The sequence below is a fragment of the Mangifera indica genome, chromosome 18 (genome assembly GCF_011075055.1).
Source record: "Mangifera indica cultivar Alphonso chromosome 18, CATAS_Mindica_2.1, whole genome shotgun sequence".
Classification (NCBI taxonomy): Eukaryota; Viridiplantae; Streptophyta; class Magnoliopsida; order Sapindales; family Anacardiaceae; genus Mangifera; species Mangifera indica.
In genome coordinates, this window is record NC_058154.1 from 12,753,825 (window position 1) to 12,769,489 (window position 15,665).

Genomic DNA, 15,665 nt, shown 5'->3' on the forward strand with positions numbered 1-15,665 from the left:
AAGTTTTAAAAAACCACTATTTCACCCTAGGGTTTGGTTTTGAAATCTCCGATGACCTCTCCGACTCCGTTGCCGACGACCTCTCCCTCCCGAAGCAACCTCTCCTTCCGGCGATATCTTTCCTCCCATTTGGAGGTTCGATCGACGCCCAGAGACGTCGTGGGAGACGAAGAGACGAAGTTCTTCGTCTTCCCAGACGAAGACGAAGCTGGGAAGACGGTCGTCTTCCTAGAAGAAAACCTTTGGGAAGACGACCGTCTTCCCAGACGAAGTTCTTCGTCTCCCACGGCGTCTCTGAGCGTCGATCGGACCTCCAAATGGGAGGAAAGAGATCACCGGAATGAGAGGTTGCTTCGGGAGGGAGAGGTCGTCGGCAAAGGAGCCGGAGAGGTAGCCGGAGATTTCAAAACCAAACCCTAGGGTGAAACTGCGGTTTTTTAAAACTTAGGCTGGGGAAAAATGTTAGGTTTTAAAGTTTAGGGGGTAAAATTATTTTTATTTTAGTTTATTTTTAATATTATAGCGAAAATAACGATTTTACCCTTACCACCGTTAGAGTTTTGTTAAATCTAACCGGTCATGAGTGGGTGTTTGGTGTTTCCATAGTTAAAGGGGGGACATTTGAGAAAACGCTAAACCTTGGGTGGGAAATAGTCGTGTGGCCTTTCTTTTTTAACAAATAATACTTTAATTACAAAATTGAGATATTAGTGTGTGATTAATGATTTTGAATAAGAGATCAAATAAATAATTAGAGTATTTAATTATATAATAACATATTAATTTGTATAGATAAATTATTAAGAAAAGGATGTGCAAACATAGTGTTACTCTTTCCCAAAACCTCAAGTATGAGAATCAAATACACATTCAAACTTAAAACCCAAAGTGGGGAAAAATGACTAGAATCAAAGGTTATACTTAGAGGTGGATTTGATTCGAGCTTATAATTAGTTTGAGCTAGGGTTGGATTCGAGCCGAGCCGAGCTCGAGCTCGAGCTCGGCTCGGTTCATGTATAGTTGACTTAATTTCGGACTCGAGTTCGACTAAGATTAGCTCGTTTCGGACTCGAATTCGGTTCGATTCATTTTTTATTATCAAAACGACATCGTTTTAATATATATTGGTCAAAACGATGTCGTTTTGTATCAGAAATTTTAATTTGAAAATCTGACGAGTAGCTTGAGCTCGACTGAGCTCGGCTAAGGCTGGCTTCTTTTGGTCTCAACCGAGCCAAGCTTGAGTTGACTCGGCTTGAATCTAGCCTTAGTTTGAACTCAATTCGAATTAATGAGTTTGAGTTAGTGTATAATATCATAGGAATATAACTAACAAAATGAACAGTATTAGTGACAAGATAAACGATTTTGTTGGAATGATGAACAGTGTCAACAAAAAATGAGTTAGATTTGAACTAAATTATTAAGCTAGAGCTTCAACTTGATCTCAATTCATTCAAGTCCAACAATAGATTCAAATCGAAATAACTCAATTTGAATTCGCCCCTAGTTAAACTCCTATTCCTATATGATTATATAAACAACCATGAAAATCTCAAGTTCTTGAAAAAACTAATGACAAATTGCTCCACCACTTAGAAGTGGAGCACTCATTTGACCTAATACTCAAATCTCCAATTGGTTATATAAAGTTAATCCTATATATAATTAAAGAATAATATTATGTGAATTTAATTTTAAGTATTTAATTAAAATTTTAGATAATATGTCATCTTCTAATTAGATATCATTTTATCCTTAACTTAAATTTATTCAATCATATAATCATATATCATCTGAATATTTAATTAAATACTTAAAACTAAATACACATAATTTTTATTGATAATTAAATTGCAGGAGGTTGAGTGATATGTTCTATCACCATTTTAGCTCTTCCCTTTAGGTGCCAAGTGAGGTGGCTCATCTTTCAAAGGATCTTATATTAGATTTGGATAACAAGTTGATACTTATAAAACATAAAATTTAGTTAATAATTTTTTCCAGTACATGTGAATTAGGGTTTTTATTATCTGGTCCTGTTAACATTGGTGGAATTATTTTTAATTTTCTTATCATAGTGCAAAAGTCATCTACATCTCTTAGGCATCGACTCGAGTAGTTATTATTAGGGTTTTACTACTTATAACATTATTTAAAGTATAAACTTTCGAATAATTTTTTAGAGGTTGATTGTAATTACTTGGACCGTATTATCTGGGTAGGTAATAAGATTCGTTTATTAATAAATATCCATATGCATTTTCATAGAAAATAACTTTATCAAACTCGATTTTACCCTAAAGAGGTTTTGATTATAGTATTCGAAAAAAGAGTAACGTTGCCTCTAGTGTTGTAAGATATGAAGTATAGAAACATGGTTTGATTGGAAAAATAAATTCTCAAATTTATATGTAGTGGATGTTGAGTTAAACTTAAATATAGACTAATTCGAATAGAAAATTGTCATGAGAATTCAAACTTAAGTGAATTCGAATGATGAATTATGATATTGAAAAGAAGAAGGAAAATTGTTAAATAATAAAAAAAACTATTAAAAAAGAAAATGACGAGAATAAGATGAAGAAGACAAAAGTGTCATCACAAAAGTAAAGTTCATATATGGTTATATCAATACATGTTCGATCCCAAGTTGAATTGATGCTTCAGTGTAAGTTCAACAACATGAATTCAAGCAAATTCATGACCTCATCTAGGGTTAGATTCGAATTGAATCGAGTTTGAGTTTGGTTCAGTTTATATATAACTGAGTTCGAGTTCGAGCTTGTGAAAGTCAAACTTGAACTTGGTTTGAATTCAATTTGACTCATTTTTTGTTATTAAAATGACACCATTTTAATATATATTAGTCAAAATAATATCGTTTTGTATCAAAATTTTTAATTAAAAAATTTGACGAGTAGTTTAAACTTGAGCTCTATTGAGCTCATATAGGGGTGGCTCATTCAAGCGGAGCTCGTATAGGGGTGACTCATTAGAGCTGAGCTCATATAGGGTGGATCGTTCAACCGAGCTTGAGCTCTAGCGCAAACGGACTCAATTCGAGTCCAACCCTAATCTCATCAATAAATCATATTTATTTTTCTTATAAAAAATTAATTTTAAATTTAAAAATGAAAAATCCAGGTGCTACACACTGAAAGTCAATTCTCCTGACTGACCAATTGGATGGCTTAAACTCCTCCAGTACAACTGCACACACTTATCGACAAGCAACGGTTGAAAATCCGCCACGTGTTCAATCTCTAGTCGATATAACCCATTAATCTAACGGCCCCAACTCACTGTCTCCCAAACTCCTTCTCCTCCATCGCTCTCTAGCTCGAAAAGCTCTGCAATTCTAACAGTCAAGAATCAAAGTCACTTCAACAACTGTTTTTCTCCAATTTTCAGTAACCCTTTATCGAAATTATTCAGTTTCTTCTTTCATATATTAAATTTTATCTCTTAAAATTGACCAAGTTTCAGCCTTTTCAGCTTTTGACCACTGGTTTTCATTGCTTCAAGCTCTGTTGATTCATCGATGGCTTCTCTGTTTTTAACTTGATAAAAAAACAAAACTCGCCATAATTCTCATTAATTTATAATTTTTTTTGAAAATTATTTGCTCAATTTCATTACTTTTTACATGTTTCATGCACTGTAGCGAAAAAAACTACCCCAGAAGCTCAAAAACTCGTCTTCAATGGCGGACTCAGACAACGAGTCAGGCGGAGAAAGAGACAAGACTCAGAACGCTGGAGCGAACTCAGCCGGCGAGTTATCTCCGAGAGAACAAGACCGGCTTTTGCCGATAGCAAACGTGAGTAGGATCATGAAGAAAGCTCTGCCGGCGAACTCCAAGATATCAAAAGATGCGAAAGAAACTGTACAAGAATGTGTATCGGAGTTCATAAGCTTCGTCACCGGCGAGGCGTCGGACAAGTGTCAGAGGGAGAAGAGGAAGACGATCAATGGGGATGATATTTTGTGGGCCATGGCCACTCTGGGCTTTGAAGATTATGTGGATCCGCTCAAGGTATATTTACAGAGGTTTAGAGAGATAGATGGGGAGAAGGTGTCGCGTGACAAGGACGCGCCGCCGGGTAGTGGTGGTGGTGGTGCGATTGGTGAGCAAGGGATGGTGATGATGGGGCATGGGAGTCATCGGTTTCATCAAGGACAAGTGTACACTTCTGGTGGGTTTCATCATATGGCTTTGGGCGGCAGCGGCGGCGGTAGCGGTATAGGAAAGGGAGGCCAAATTTAAGTAGACCACCCAGGTAGAAAATGGTGGTGCTGAGATTGAGCTTATTGTAATAGTGATGGACTCCATTAATTTTGAGGTTTTGGCATTTTTTGTGGAATGTAATTTGTAATCTATGAATAAAAAAATAAAAGTGATTTAAATCAAATTAAATTTAAATTAAGATTAATTTTAATTTAAGTTCATTCAAATGGATACATTAAAGAAGGTAAAGAATCTCTGTTTAAATGATCTCTAATAATAGAATCTATCTTGAATAGAATACAGAAAACAGTATCCACGAAGAAGAAGGAAAAAATAAATTTTCCGTCAAGGCTATCTCTGATCTGATAACAGCATTGATCTTGAACAGAACACAGACAACAGTAACCACGAAGAAGGAAAAGCGGAATTTCCGGCGAGACAATCTTCATAGATTCGAGCTTGACAGTCTTTTGAACTTTTTAAAATTGGTCCTCTGTAGAACTACTGTATCTGGGCTTAAAGTCTCCGTCAACAGACCTATTCGACAGTTCTTCCAACTACGCAATTATGCTGGTACGACTAAAATGAGAAAGGGTTTATCTAAAATCATAATTTAATAATATTATTATATAATTAAATATTATTTTATTTTTAATTATATAATAATATTTTATTATTTATACATAAAATATTTTATATAATATTATTCTTATAATTCCAGTGCCAAAATAAATGGACGAATATATTTTATAAACTAAATATAAATTAGGTAAAAAATAGGCCAAACGACCATTTCCCACCCAAGGTTTGATGTTTTTTCAAAAGTCCCTCCTTTAATTATGAAAACACCAAATACCCACTCATGACCAGTTAGATTTAACAAAACTCTAACGGTGGTAAGGGTAAAATCATCATTTTCACTATAATATTAAAAATAAATTAAAATAAAATCTAATTTTACCCCCCTAAACTTTAAAAACTAAAATTTTTCTCCAGCCTATATTTTAAAAAATGGCAGTTTCACCATAGAGTTTGATTTTGAAATCTCTGACAACCGTTCTGGCTCCATTGCCGACGGTCTCTTCCTCCCGAAGCACCCTTTCCTTCCGACGAATGTTTTTCTCCCATTTAGAGGCTCGATCAACGTCGGAGACGCCTTGGGAGACGAATAACCTCGTCAAGGAAGAAGAAGTTCTTCGTCTCCCTAGACGAAGACGAAGTTCTTCCTCTTCCCTGACGAGGTTATTCGTCTCCCAAGACGTCTCCGACGTCGATCGAGCCTCCAAATGGGAGAAAAGCATTCGTCGGAAGGAGAGGCTACTTCGAGAGGGAGAAGTCGTCGGCAATGGAGCTGGAACAATCGACGGAGATTTCAAAACCAAACCCTAGGGTGAAATTGCCATTTTTTAAAACTTAGGCTGAGAGAAAATTTTTAGTTTTTAAAGTTTATGGGGACAAAAAGAGATAAAATTTTCAGGCGTTAGAGTTTTGTTAAATCTAACCGACCATAGGTGGGTATTTGGTGTTTTCATAGTTAAAGGGGGGACTTTTGAGAAAGCATCAAATCTTAGGTGGGAAATAGTCATTTGGCCTAAAAAATAATATATCTTAAAATATATTAAAAATTAATTTAATATGATTGATATATCATAATATATAATACATATTAATTTATATTAATATTTTAATAAATAATTTTTTTTTTAACATGACAAAAGTATAATAATTTTATTATTGTTATTATTATTTTTTATATAAACATCGAATGATATGACATGAAAGGTTACATTTCCAATAATACAAAATACATGATTTGATTAGCATGATCCCTAAAAGCATATGAGCTATTTCAAGAGATTAGAGGGCATCCCTTAACTTGATGAAAGATTCCACAATAGGTTAGAGTAAGCAATCACCATATGAGTCCGGCTGGATTTGATTAGACTAAGCTGAACAGAACAAAACAACGTTCTAGATTAATTGACCCTAATCCCAAAAAATAAGTTATTTTGAAATCAACTCAAAATCAATGAACTGAAATTCAAACTCAATTTGGAACAAAAAAAATTATCTTTAATTTGATCTAAACCAATTTAACATCATATGTTCAAATCAATTTGACTTCAGCTAGTTTGTTCTAACTCATACAACTTAGATCAAATCGAATTCTGTATACAAGGAAAAGACCCAAAATAATTGGTTCAAAAACTAAATTTTGCTTTTTGAGAAAGAGCAATGCTATGTGAACATAAGTTCGAAGATCCAATTGAAAAACTCAGATAATATATTATTATATAATTAAGTATTATTTAACTTTTAATTTTTTATCACCTAATCATGTGATGAAACATAATTTGGATACCTAATTGTGTATTCAAAACTAAATACACATAGTTTTAGTGTTTGAGAAGAACTTTAGAAACTCACCATGCCTCACATCAAATTCCAATAATCAGAAGAACACAGGCCTTCTGGAGGATGCGAAGAAAAAATGAAGTTTTGAAAAGCCACAGCAAGGCAAGAAATGTAAATTTGAGAGAACAGAACAAAATGCAGAGTATAACAATTCGTGTGATTGATTTTCAATATATACAAGATCATAGTGTACAGTTCTAAGGCTAAAGGTACTGCATTAATCCAGTGATCAGACTTCCTACATCCCCTTTCACAAAAATTCACATGAACAACATTGTGGTATAATCAGAAACTAAAATGGGGTTGAAATAATGATACAACAGCTAGCCAACCAACCAAGTTGAGCAGGCACATGAGAAACATTTCTGGGCTAAATCCTATTACATTACATTCAAACAGTTGAGTTCTGAAGCAATCGACCACATCCAGACAACAAGAAGTTCAAGCCATCATCCACAACATTGATCTGATCAAATGTCCATAAACTAAAACATAAAAGTGAATAGAAGATAAAGACTAAAAAGCAGAAGTTTTGTCTTCAACATCAATGTTGGCAATAAGTCATGAGGTCCTCCTTATCTGAAAAGAAACACGGTTCTGCTGAACAGCTTCATTTCTCAAGATCATACATCCTTCAAGCTATTAATAAACAAAGAAACAAGTAAGCAACGCGGCAATCCAGGTCTTAACACAGCGAAAAACATTAACAGGCTTCAGATGATAAAGAGCGGAGTTAACTCAGTAATTGTTAAAAAATAACCATAGATTACATCCAATAGGTGAGTGAATCACCCTATTAGGCACTTTGAAAAAAAATAATGTGATAGCAGCACAACCAACCCAGTAAGATTATGTAACCACTTAGATACAACTCTCAAATTTTGTGTGAGACAAAAATGATCTAAAAACTGGTGCCGGAAATCCACTGCAGCCCAACAAACATGTAGAAAAATCACTTTATTTGGAAAAAGACCAAGTTTTCTTCAATCACTTCATTATACAACCTAAAATGATAACTTTCTCACTTTTATGAGTGATTTCACTAGGGTAGACATAAACCAAAGTAGATTCCAACTTCAGAAAAATTTGCCAATAGAATGGAAGGCATCTGTTAGCTCATAATATTTTAACAACGTAAAGAAAAAGATAACACAAAAGCAAAACCAATTTGAGCTGGTTATTTACAAAGCAAAAGCATCTAACTGCGAATAACAGACTACAGACACAAGACAATTATTATTCCCTCAGAAAAGATCCATTGAAAAAGTTTTCTGGACTTTTGTTGGAACTGAAGATTGCAATAAGAATCAAAACAGCTGACTTGTAGAATTAAGAACTTACTTCTTTCATGCGGTCATGAAACCATACTCCTGGTGAAATGAAGCAATTGAGAATTTGCAGGCAATAAACTGAGAATGATTGTTCAGCAAATAAGGACCCAAAATACCAGTTGAAAGAGAGTCTGGATAAGCATGAAAAATCAAAAGTTCAGCTGTCTTCTGGTTTTTGTTGAAAATGAAATGTGGTTCACAAACTAATAAGCAGTAGACTCAGTTATTCAGAAGTAAGCCGTCGTCTCCTCCCATAATCAGGATCCCTTGATCTTGAGCGATGTTCATCCTCTTGAGACAACCGTGACTTACTGTGCCTTGATGACCGCCCCCAGTCCCATTCATCATCATGCTCTGTTTCACGGTCTCTATACCTATGATGATCTGGGTATCTTTCTCTTTCCTCCCTAAACCGATCACGTTCCCTTTCTCGATTTCTCTCCCTATCACGGTCACGATCTCTGGAACGTTCACGGTCTCTATCACGCTCTTTGTCCCTGTCTCGGCCAACATCCCTGTCCTCACGATGCCTTCTCTCAGCCCATTCATGATCATACCCAACATCTTTTTTTCTAGGCATGTCCCTTTCATACCCAGGTTCCTTGTCATCACGATACCTTTTCTCAGAGGAATCAGACCAGTCCCTTTCTGAAGCTCGATCCTTTTCCTTCAGGGAATTCTGCCAACCTCCTCTCTCATGACTCACCTCACCATATTGCTGATCGGAAGCAGCTTCCTCACCGTAACTAGACTCTCCAGCTCTTCCACCACCATGCTCCTCTCCACCCCATCCTCCCATAGCAGGATCCGACCACATTCCCATATTAGGCCCCTCAACACCACTTGTAGGCATCATACCACCCATCCCATTCATTGGCATCCGACCATTAAAAAACGCTGGATTCAGATGTGGAGCTACACCAGGCAATCCAATACCTCCTACAGGTGGAAAGGAAGATAAAACCCCTGAAAACGGAGGGGCCGGAGCACCGGGGAAACCCCCATAACTGCCCATCCTACCCATAGGTGCACCGAACATTGGATCAAATCCCATTGACTGAGGATTCATAAAAGGAGGGGCCCCACCAATGCCTTGCCCAAATCCATTGCCACCATTCCCCATCATACCTCTTCCACCTACTGCACCAGGTCCCCTATTCCTCATTGGACCAGCTGGCCCTCTATTCCCCATCCCTTGCATATTGCCTCTTCCCCAATTCCCTCTTCCATGGCCGCCTCTATTATTGTCCCCACCTTGATAATTCCCACCAGTTGCAATATTATTTCCTCCAGCCTTACCCCCTCCGTCATTTGCTCCCCTCCTACTTTGCCCAATGTTAGCTTGTGACATTTGCTGATTCCTATTAACTTGAGCCTCCCCCATCTTCTTAACACTGAATGGTGATGCATATGCTACCACACACGGTCGCCCATTAAATACATGTCCGTTCATATTCTCTTTACAAGCAGTGGCTGCAACTGGGTCATAAAACTCAACTTGACAATACCCCTTTGATTTCCCACTAGCCTTCTCATCAAAAAACTTCACCTCCTTTACCTGCCCATACTTGGTCAACTCTGCTTCCAACTCAGCATCAGTCATCCACCAATGCAAATCTCCCACAAATAAAATTGTCCCACCGCCACCTCCACCACCAACAATGTTATGACTGTTACCACCACCAACAACTACCCCACCTCCTTGTCTCATCATAACCTCATTCCCCATAGCACTGCCACCAACAGCGCCAGCATGACTTTGCTGTCCAATATTCCCTTGAACACCACCACTACCAGCAATACCAACACCATCTCCAGTATTATTGCCACTATTAACATTGTTATTATTTAAAACTTGCTCTTCAGCTTCACTCACCACCTTATTTGACCCTAACTCAACCCTAAGTCCTCCTCCACCACTCCGCCCACCCATCCCACCAGGCCCACTAAACCCTAAATTCTGCTTACTATCATTATTTCTATCCCCAAAATTTCCCACAGAAACCCTAGGCAAACTAGTATTACTACTCTCACCAACAGTACCCACCAAATTAGGCGCTGAGTCTAGTTTCTTCTCCTCATCATTACGGTTGTTATTACTCCTGTTATTATTATTATTATTATTATTATTATTATCATCATCAATTTCAGGCCCCAAACCGTCCTCCTTTTTTTTCAAACTTTGAAGAAATCCTTCACCGACATTAACATCATCATACAGATCATCAAAATCGTCATCCTCTTCTCCGAGAAACCCGTCATCAGCAACGGCTGAGATCGCTTCGTTGCGATGAAACTGCTCCATCTGATCCCCTTCCTCCATTTCTCTCTCTACTTTGTTATCCCTTTTTCAGTTTCGTACCAAAATTGAAACCAGAAACATGTCGCTGTGGGTTTCCCAGAAAGTAAATGCATCAGATATAATAAAAATGAAGGAAATTTTAAGCTTTATCAGATCTTACCAGTGAAATTGAACTGGAATGAACATCTTCGAGAACGAAACCCTAATCTGGAAAACTTGTAAAAATTTATTTTCTTTAAACTTTCTCTTTTCCCTTTTTTTTTTTAACTATTATTATTTCGTGCTGTTGTTACAATCTAGTGATCCCAATGTGGAATTGTACGCACTACTGTTCCTGAAACGTCTTCGTTTTGATGGCTATAATTGTTTGGAAGACTAAACATAACCATCAAACAAATTCTAGATTGGCCAACTGACTATTTCCCATCCGGGTTTGATCAATTTTTCTTTTTTCGTAATTATTAAAAATTAAAAATTTTATTTATTTATTAAATTTTATTAATATTATTAAACAATAAAATTATTATTTATTAAAATATTTTTAAAAAAATTAATGATATTTTTCTTTTTAAATTAAAAATTTTAATAAATATCTTTTTATCTAAATTTTAAAAATTTTATATATTTTTTCAGGATTTATGTATTTTCAATCATCATCAACCAATAAATTCGATTAATTAAGATATTTTTTCATCTAAACATGAAAACACAGTTTATGAGAGTTTCAAAATTAAAATAATAAATGAGGATTTAAGTTTTTAATATTTTACTTGGGAGAGCATAAGAATTCAACAAAACTTAGGGGGGACTAAGGGTTTTGGCCATCACTGGCATGGTGAATCACAGCGTAAAGCCTAGATATTTGGAAACGTAATAAGCTTCATAAATTAAAGGAAATTGTGATTTTAATAACCCAAAGATTCTAACCCTCGGATAATATCATCCAAACCGGACAAAAAACTGTCCCAGCCAGTCATGCACTTTCAAGTAACGGCTACTTCACTGGCTAAAGCAGGTCACACTAAGCCACAAAATCCAACGGTCACATTTCCACAGTCCACAATTCCCAACGTTTTGCTTCTGAAAAAAATTGCTATAAATATCCCTCACTTCCCCTTTCTTTCTTGCTCGCCAAACACAAAACACAGAACACGAAACACAAATCTGAGCTGAACCCATTTCAGATTCAGGCAATTTAACATGTTTAAACTTGTTGTACTTTGTTTTCTTGTTTTTTCCTTATCGGTTGCCGGCAATGTACAAGCAGACAATGCGCCTGCGCCATCTCCCACCATCGCCACTACAAAGCCACCGCCCTCTCCGGCCAAATCCCCTGCTACTCCTCCGTCGGGAAGTCCGATTGTTTCTCCTTCACAGTCCCCGGTTTCGCTTTCATCTCCTCCGCCTAAAGTTTCTCCGGTTGCAGCTCCAGTGAAGTCACCAGCGGTTTCCCCGGTGTCGCAGCCGCCAGCTACTCTTCCACCGACGGTCAGTCCCCCTGCACAATCCCCCGGGAGTCCTCCTTCCCCGCAGGCGGCAACTCCCGTTGCTGCGCCAACATCGCCTCCAGTCGCGGCTCCGCCAACAGTGGAGGGTCCGGTTCGTGCACCGGCTCCTGAGACAGTTCCAGTAAACATTCCATCGAGTTCAGCAACTCCGTCAGAGGCTCCATCCGTGTTCCACTCTAGCAGTAGCCCACCGGTTCCAGGTCCGGGGAGCTCTGCACAGAATTCGGCAGATAGTCCGATTAGTGATGAATCGGGTGCCGGGTCAATGTATGAGGTTCGGGTCATTTTAAGTGGGCTGGCAATTGGAGCTGCCTTGGCATTTTAAAATTTTCTTTTATTTGTTTTGTAGGCATGATTTTTTTGTTAGGGTTTAAATCATATTATGTAATTGTAATTGGTTGTAGTTCAGCTCGACATTGGTGTAATTGCTATTCGCCCTCTACTAAAAACTAATTTATTTTTTAATTTGATGAATTAAATATTTAAATCGATTTTAAATTAATTTTTTTTATAAAAATAAATACAAATATTAGGATAAATTTCTCTCATTAAAACTGACATTCATTATGAAAATTAATAACTACATGAATTTCGTCATCTCTTCCTCTAATTACATCCCAAATAAAACACATCAAAATTGTCATCTACTATGTAAACATAAAACTCAAAGAAGAAGTTCGTTAAAGAGCATTTTCTGCCACGTTTATAACAAGTTGTTTTATTTTGTTCAATTATAGGCCAAATCACTATTTCCCACCTAAGTTTAAGTGTCATCGCAAAGACACATCTATAAGGTTTGAAGACACTTTGATCTCGGGTGGTTGGAAAGTGATCAATAGGAAAAGTTGAGCTCAGACGGAGAGCTAACTCCATCGAAGACGCCATCTCTAGTGACTCTAACCATGATTTGCAAACCGTAAGAGAGAAATTTTGATTTTTCAAACTTCAAATGAGGGTTGAATTATAAGTTTTCAAGCTGAGGGGGAAATGTAACATAATTTTAGATTTTTAAAATTTTTTATTAAATAACTATTTTACCCTAATCATAACTATGTGTTTTAATAGATGAGTGAGATTTTAGATTTTTTAAATCTCATTGATGTGACTTGGGATAACACTTAAACTTGGGGGTGACATAGTCCTTTGGTCTCAATTATATGTATAATTTGATCAAACTATTATACTAATTTTAAAAATTAAATTTTGTAAAATTATGTTACAATTTTATTTGGATATATATTGTTATTTGGTAGGAAATATACACCATATCATATCACTATAATTCTAGTATTTATTAATATGATCGAATAAAACTTAAATTGATCCTTTGATTGGGTCGAATATGATATGAGTCTAAAAGAATTGATTAAAATTTCATTGGAATGATGTGCAAGCTGTGAAAATTGGGAGCACATAATTTTATTAAATGTAATTATGATAGATTTTATTTGACATCAGAAATGTATTAAATTCAGTTTTATCTTTTCAGTAATTTTATTAAAAAAAAAATTAACTTATTAAAAGAGTTTAACAGATGGTGAAAAATGACCTTTTTAAACTTAAAGGATAGCCATTTAGTTCATCAAAATGTTGGGTGGTATTTCATTTGGCCTATCATCTTCCACAAAATCAAGTCTTCTCCGCCTCTCTCTCTCTCCCGCGACAGAACATGGCCATTTCTAATCTTTTCCTCTCTTCTCCACCTCCTCTTTTCACTTTAAGTAACAAACAAATCTTCAAACTCGGCCACCATACCAACATAACCAAACCCAGAAGAATTAGCTTCACTATTGTTGCCAAATCCCAAAACAACAATAACAATAACTCAGCTGACTATCAAGATCGGTTAATCTCAGCTGTTTGTTACTTTTACCCTTTTTTTGATGGCATTCAATATGGGAAATATGTTTTAACCCAATTTACTCCCATTCGAGTTCTTGTACAACCACTTGTACCAGCTATTAAAGTCTTCAAAAGCTTCCCCTTTAATGGGTTTTTGGTCTTTTTAACTTTGTATTTTGTTGTGGTTAGAAACAATAATTTTAGTAGATATGTTAGGTTTAATACTATGCAGGCTATTGTGCTTGATGTTTTATTGATTTTTCCTGACCTGTTTGAGAGAACTTTTAATAGTAGAGATGGATTTGGGTCGGATTTGATGATGAGTTTGGATAGTACTGTGTTTTTGTTCCTTTTGATTTGTTTGATTTATGGCTCTTCTTCCTGTTTGTTAGGTCAGGTGCCCAGATTGCCCATTGTTGCTGAAGCGGCTGATAGACAGGTTCTGTAAATGCCCATTTGGGTTCTTTTTGTGATTTTGTAATCATTTTTAACTTATTGTTTGATGGAAATGTTAAAGATTTTAGCTTTATATATAACACCATGCTGTTTCAGCTGTTGTTTTTATGTTTAAGTTGGTTTATGATTGCTAGTTTCTTTGAGAAATGATGGGAAATTGGGAAATGGTGTTGTGTTGTCAAATTTAGTGGCTTGACAATCCTGGAAAGGCCATGGTTCCACAATTCTGCTGTCTTAATCTGGTTTCATTTAGCTCTATACAATAAAATGCTGTTTCAGCTGTTGTTGTTTACATTTGTCTTATATCAAGATCGATGAATATTTGGTAGTTAATTTATGATTGCAAGTTTCTGTGAGAGCTGATGGGAAACTTGCATGCATTTGGTTCCAAGGTTATGTTTTCACATACATTTGGTTTGTTGTTATTGAAATTTTAATCATATGTAAACTTATTGTTTGATGGGAGTGTTAAAGGATTTAGCTTTGTATAACAAAATGCGCCGTTGTTTTGTGTTGGTTGTTTTTTGACTGTTAGTTTCTTTCAGAAATGTTGGGAAATTATGAAATGACATGTCTTCTATCTCTGTATAATGTTCATGTTTTGTGTACATTGCAAAATTTGGAGTCTTAGCAGTATGGCACATGCCATGGTTCACTCTTTTGATCATGCTAGGATAGGCAAACTAATCTAATGATTTCTTCATTGCGATGTTATGAATATGAGCGGATTCAATTAGAGCCAAGCCAGAGGTTGGCTCTAGATCATTTGAGTTGGTTTACGGTATCCTTGAAGGCCGCCATCAAATGTCATAGCTATTTGTCTAGAATGAGAGGTGGTCATACTCATTGGTGGCTTACTTTGTGTATCTGGGCTTAGGAATTTTTTTAGCCAATCTCGTGTGACTTTTGAACTGAGGTACTCATATTTTTACCTCTCTTTGAATGTCTCTCTTAAAGGAAAGACCTTGTTTTAGTGTGCTCAACCGAATTAGCACAATGGGAGACCCTTTAGTCATAGTCTCAGGTAAATCTAGTACTTATTTCTTTTTCAAACTTACAAATTAGAACCAAACCGTGACATCCTACTGAGAGCAAGGTTTGATCAGAAGAACTTTTACCCACAATTCAATTCTTTGGATCACCTTTCTCAACATATGCATAGTTCGGATCCTTCGAAGCCATTTCTTCACCAGATAGTCTAAACTCTTTGATTGGTGTTCTTAAAACTGAAGGGAGCATTTGTTGTTCTGATACGCATTTCACTAAACTTAAGAGATACTGCATACTTGCATGTTCAAAACTTTGGAATTTGAAATTGTGAAATTGCATCATGCATTGAATGTGCTTCCATGGACTTGAAGATACTTCAAAATGTTCATTCGCCATGTTTGCTCTGAAAACTTAAAATTTGTGGGTCACTACTCACTATATGAGCTTGTTTCTTGGCTTTGAAAAGGAATCATGATGGAGCCAATAAGATATTGCCGTATATCAGAAACCAAGTCTTTCAATTGCCCCACTTCTTATTTTCTCTCATGGATCCCATTAATTTCTTTGTGACTGGTACTAGCTTGCTTAAT

At 36.2% G+C, this 15,665-nt stretch overlaps 4 protein-coding genes across 4 annotated transcripts; 3 read left to right on the forward strand and 1 right to left on the reverse strand.

Annotated features, from left to right (window-relative positions):
- The first annotated feature begins 3,293 nt into the window (after window positions 1-3,293).
- LOC123201918 (nuclear transcription factor Y subunit B-3-like) lies at window positions 3,294-4,415 on the forward strand. Its single transcript, XM_044617524.1, has 2 exons — window positions 3,294-3,413; window positions 3,668-4,415. The coding sequence occupies exon 2, from the start codon at window positions 3,707-3,709 to the stop codon at window positions 4,268-4,270; it is 564 nt and encodes a 187-aa protein (XP_044473459.1). The 5' UTR covers window positions 3,294-3,413; window positions 3,668-3,706; the 3' UTR covers window positions 4,271-4,415.
- Window positions 4,416-6,782: 2,367 nt separating this feature from the next.
- On the reverse strand, window positions 6,783-10,598 carry LOC123202056 (cleavage and polyadenylation specificity factor subunit 6-like). Its single transcript, XM_044617775.1, has 3 exons — window positions 10,440-10,598; window positions 7,988-10,364; window positions 6,783-7,285 (listed from the first exon to the last, which is right to left on the reverse strand). The coding sequence occupies exon 2, from the start codon at window positions 10,298-10,300 to the stop codon at window positions 8,201-8,203; it is 2,100 nt and encodes a 699-aa protein (XP_044473710.1). The 5' UTR covers window positions 10,301-10,364; window positions 10,440-10,598; the 3' UTR covers window positions 6,783-7,285; window positions 7,988-8,200.
- Window positions 10,599-11,388: 790 nt separating this feature from the next.
- LOC123201786 (non-classical arabinogalactan protein 31-like) lies at window positions 11,389-12,252 on the forward strand. Its single transcript, XM_044617340.1, has one exon. The coding sequence runs from the start codon at window positions 11,480-11,482 to the stop codon at window positions 12,110-12,112; it is 633 nt and encodes a 210-aa protein (XP_044473275.1). The 5' UTR covers window positions 11,389-11,479; the 3' UTR covers window positions 12,113-12,252.
- A 1,121-nt stretch (window positions 12,253-13,373) lies between these two features.
- LOC123201818 (protein TIC 20-v, chloroplastic-like) lies at window positions 13,374-14,193 on the forward strand. Its single transcript, XM_044617382.1, has one exon. The coding sequence runs from the start codon at window positions 13,457-13,459 to the stop codon at window positions 14,075-14,077; it is 621 nt and encodes a 206-aa protein (XP_044473317.1). The 5' UTR covers window positions 13,374-13,456; the 3' UTR covers window positions 14,078-14,193.
- Window positions 14,194-15,665: the final 1,472 nt, after the last annotated feature.

Bases quoted from the DNA above. Each gene is read 5' to 3' on its own strand.
- LOC123201918 (XM_044617524.1), top strand. From the start codon at position 3,707: ATGGCGGACTCAGACAACGAGTCAGGCGGAGAAAGAGACAAGACTCAG.
- LOC123201818 (XM_044617382.1), top strand. From the start codon at position 13,457: ATGGCCATTTCTAATCTTTTCCTCTCTTCTCCACCTCCTCTTTTCACT.
- LOC123201786 (XM_044617340.1), top strand. From the start codon at position 11,480: ATGTTTAAACTTGTTGTACTTTGTTTTCTTGTTTTTTCCTTATCGGTT.
- LOC123202056 (XM_044617775.1), bottom strand. From the start codon at position 10,300: ATGGAGGAAGGGGATCAGATGGAGCAGTTTCATCGCAACGAAGCGATC.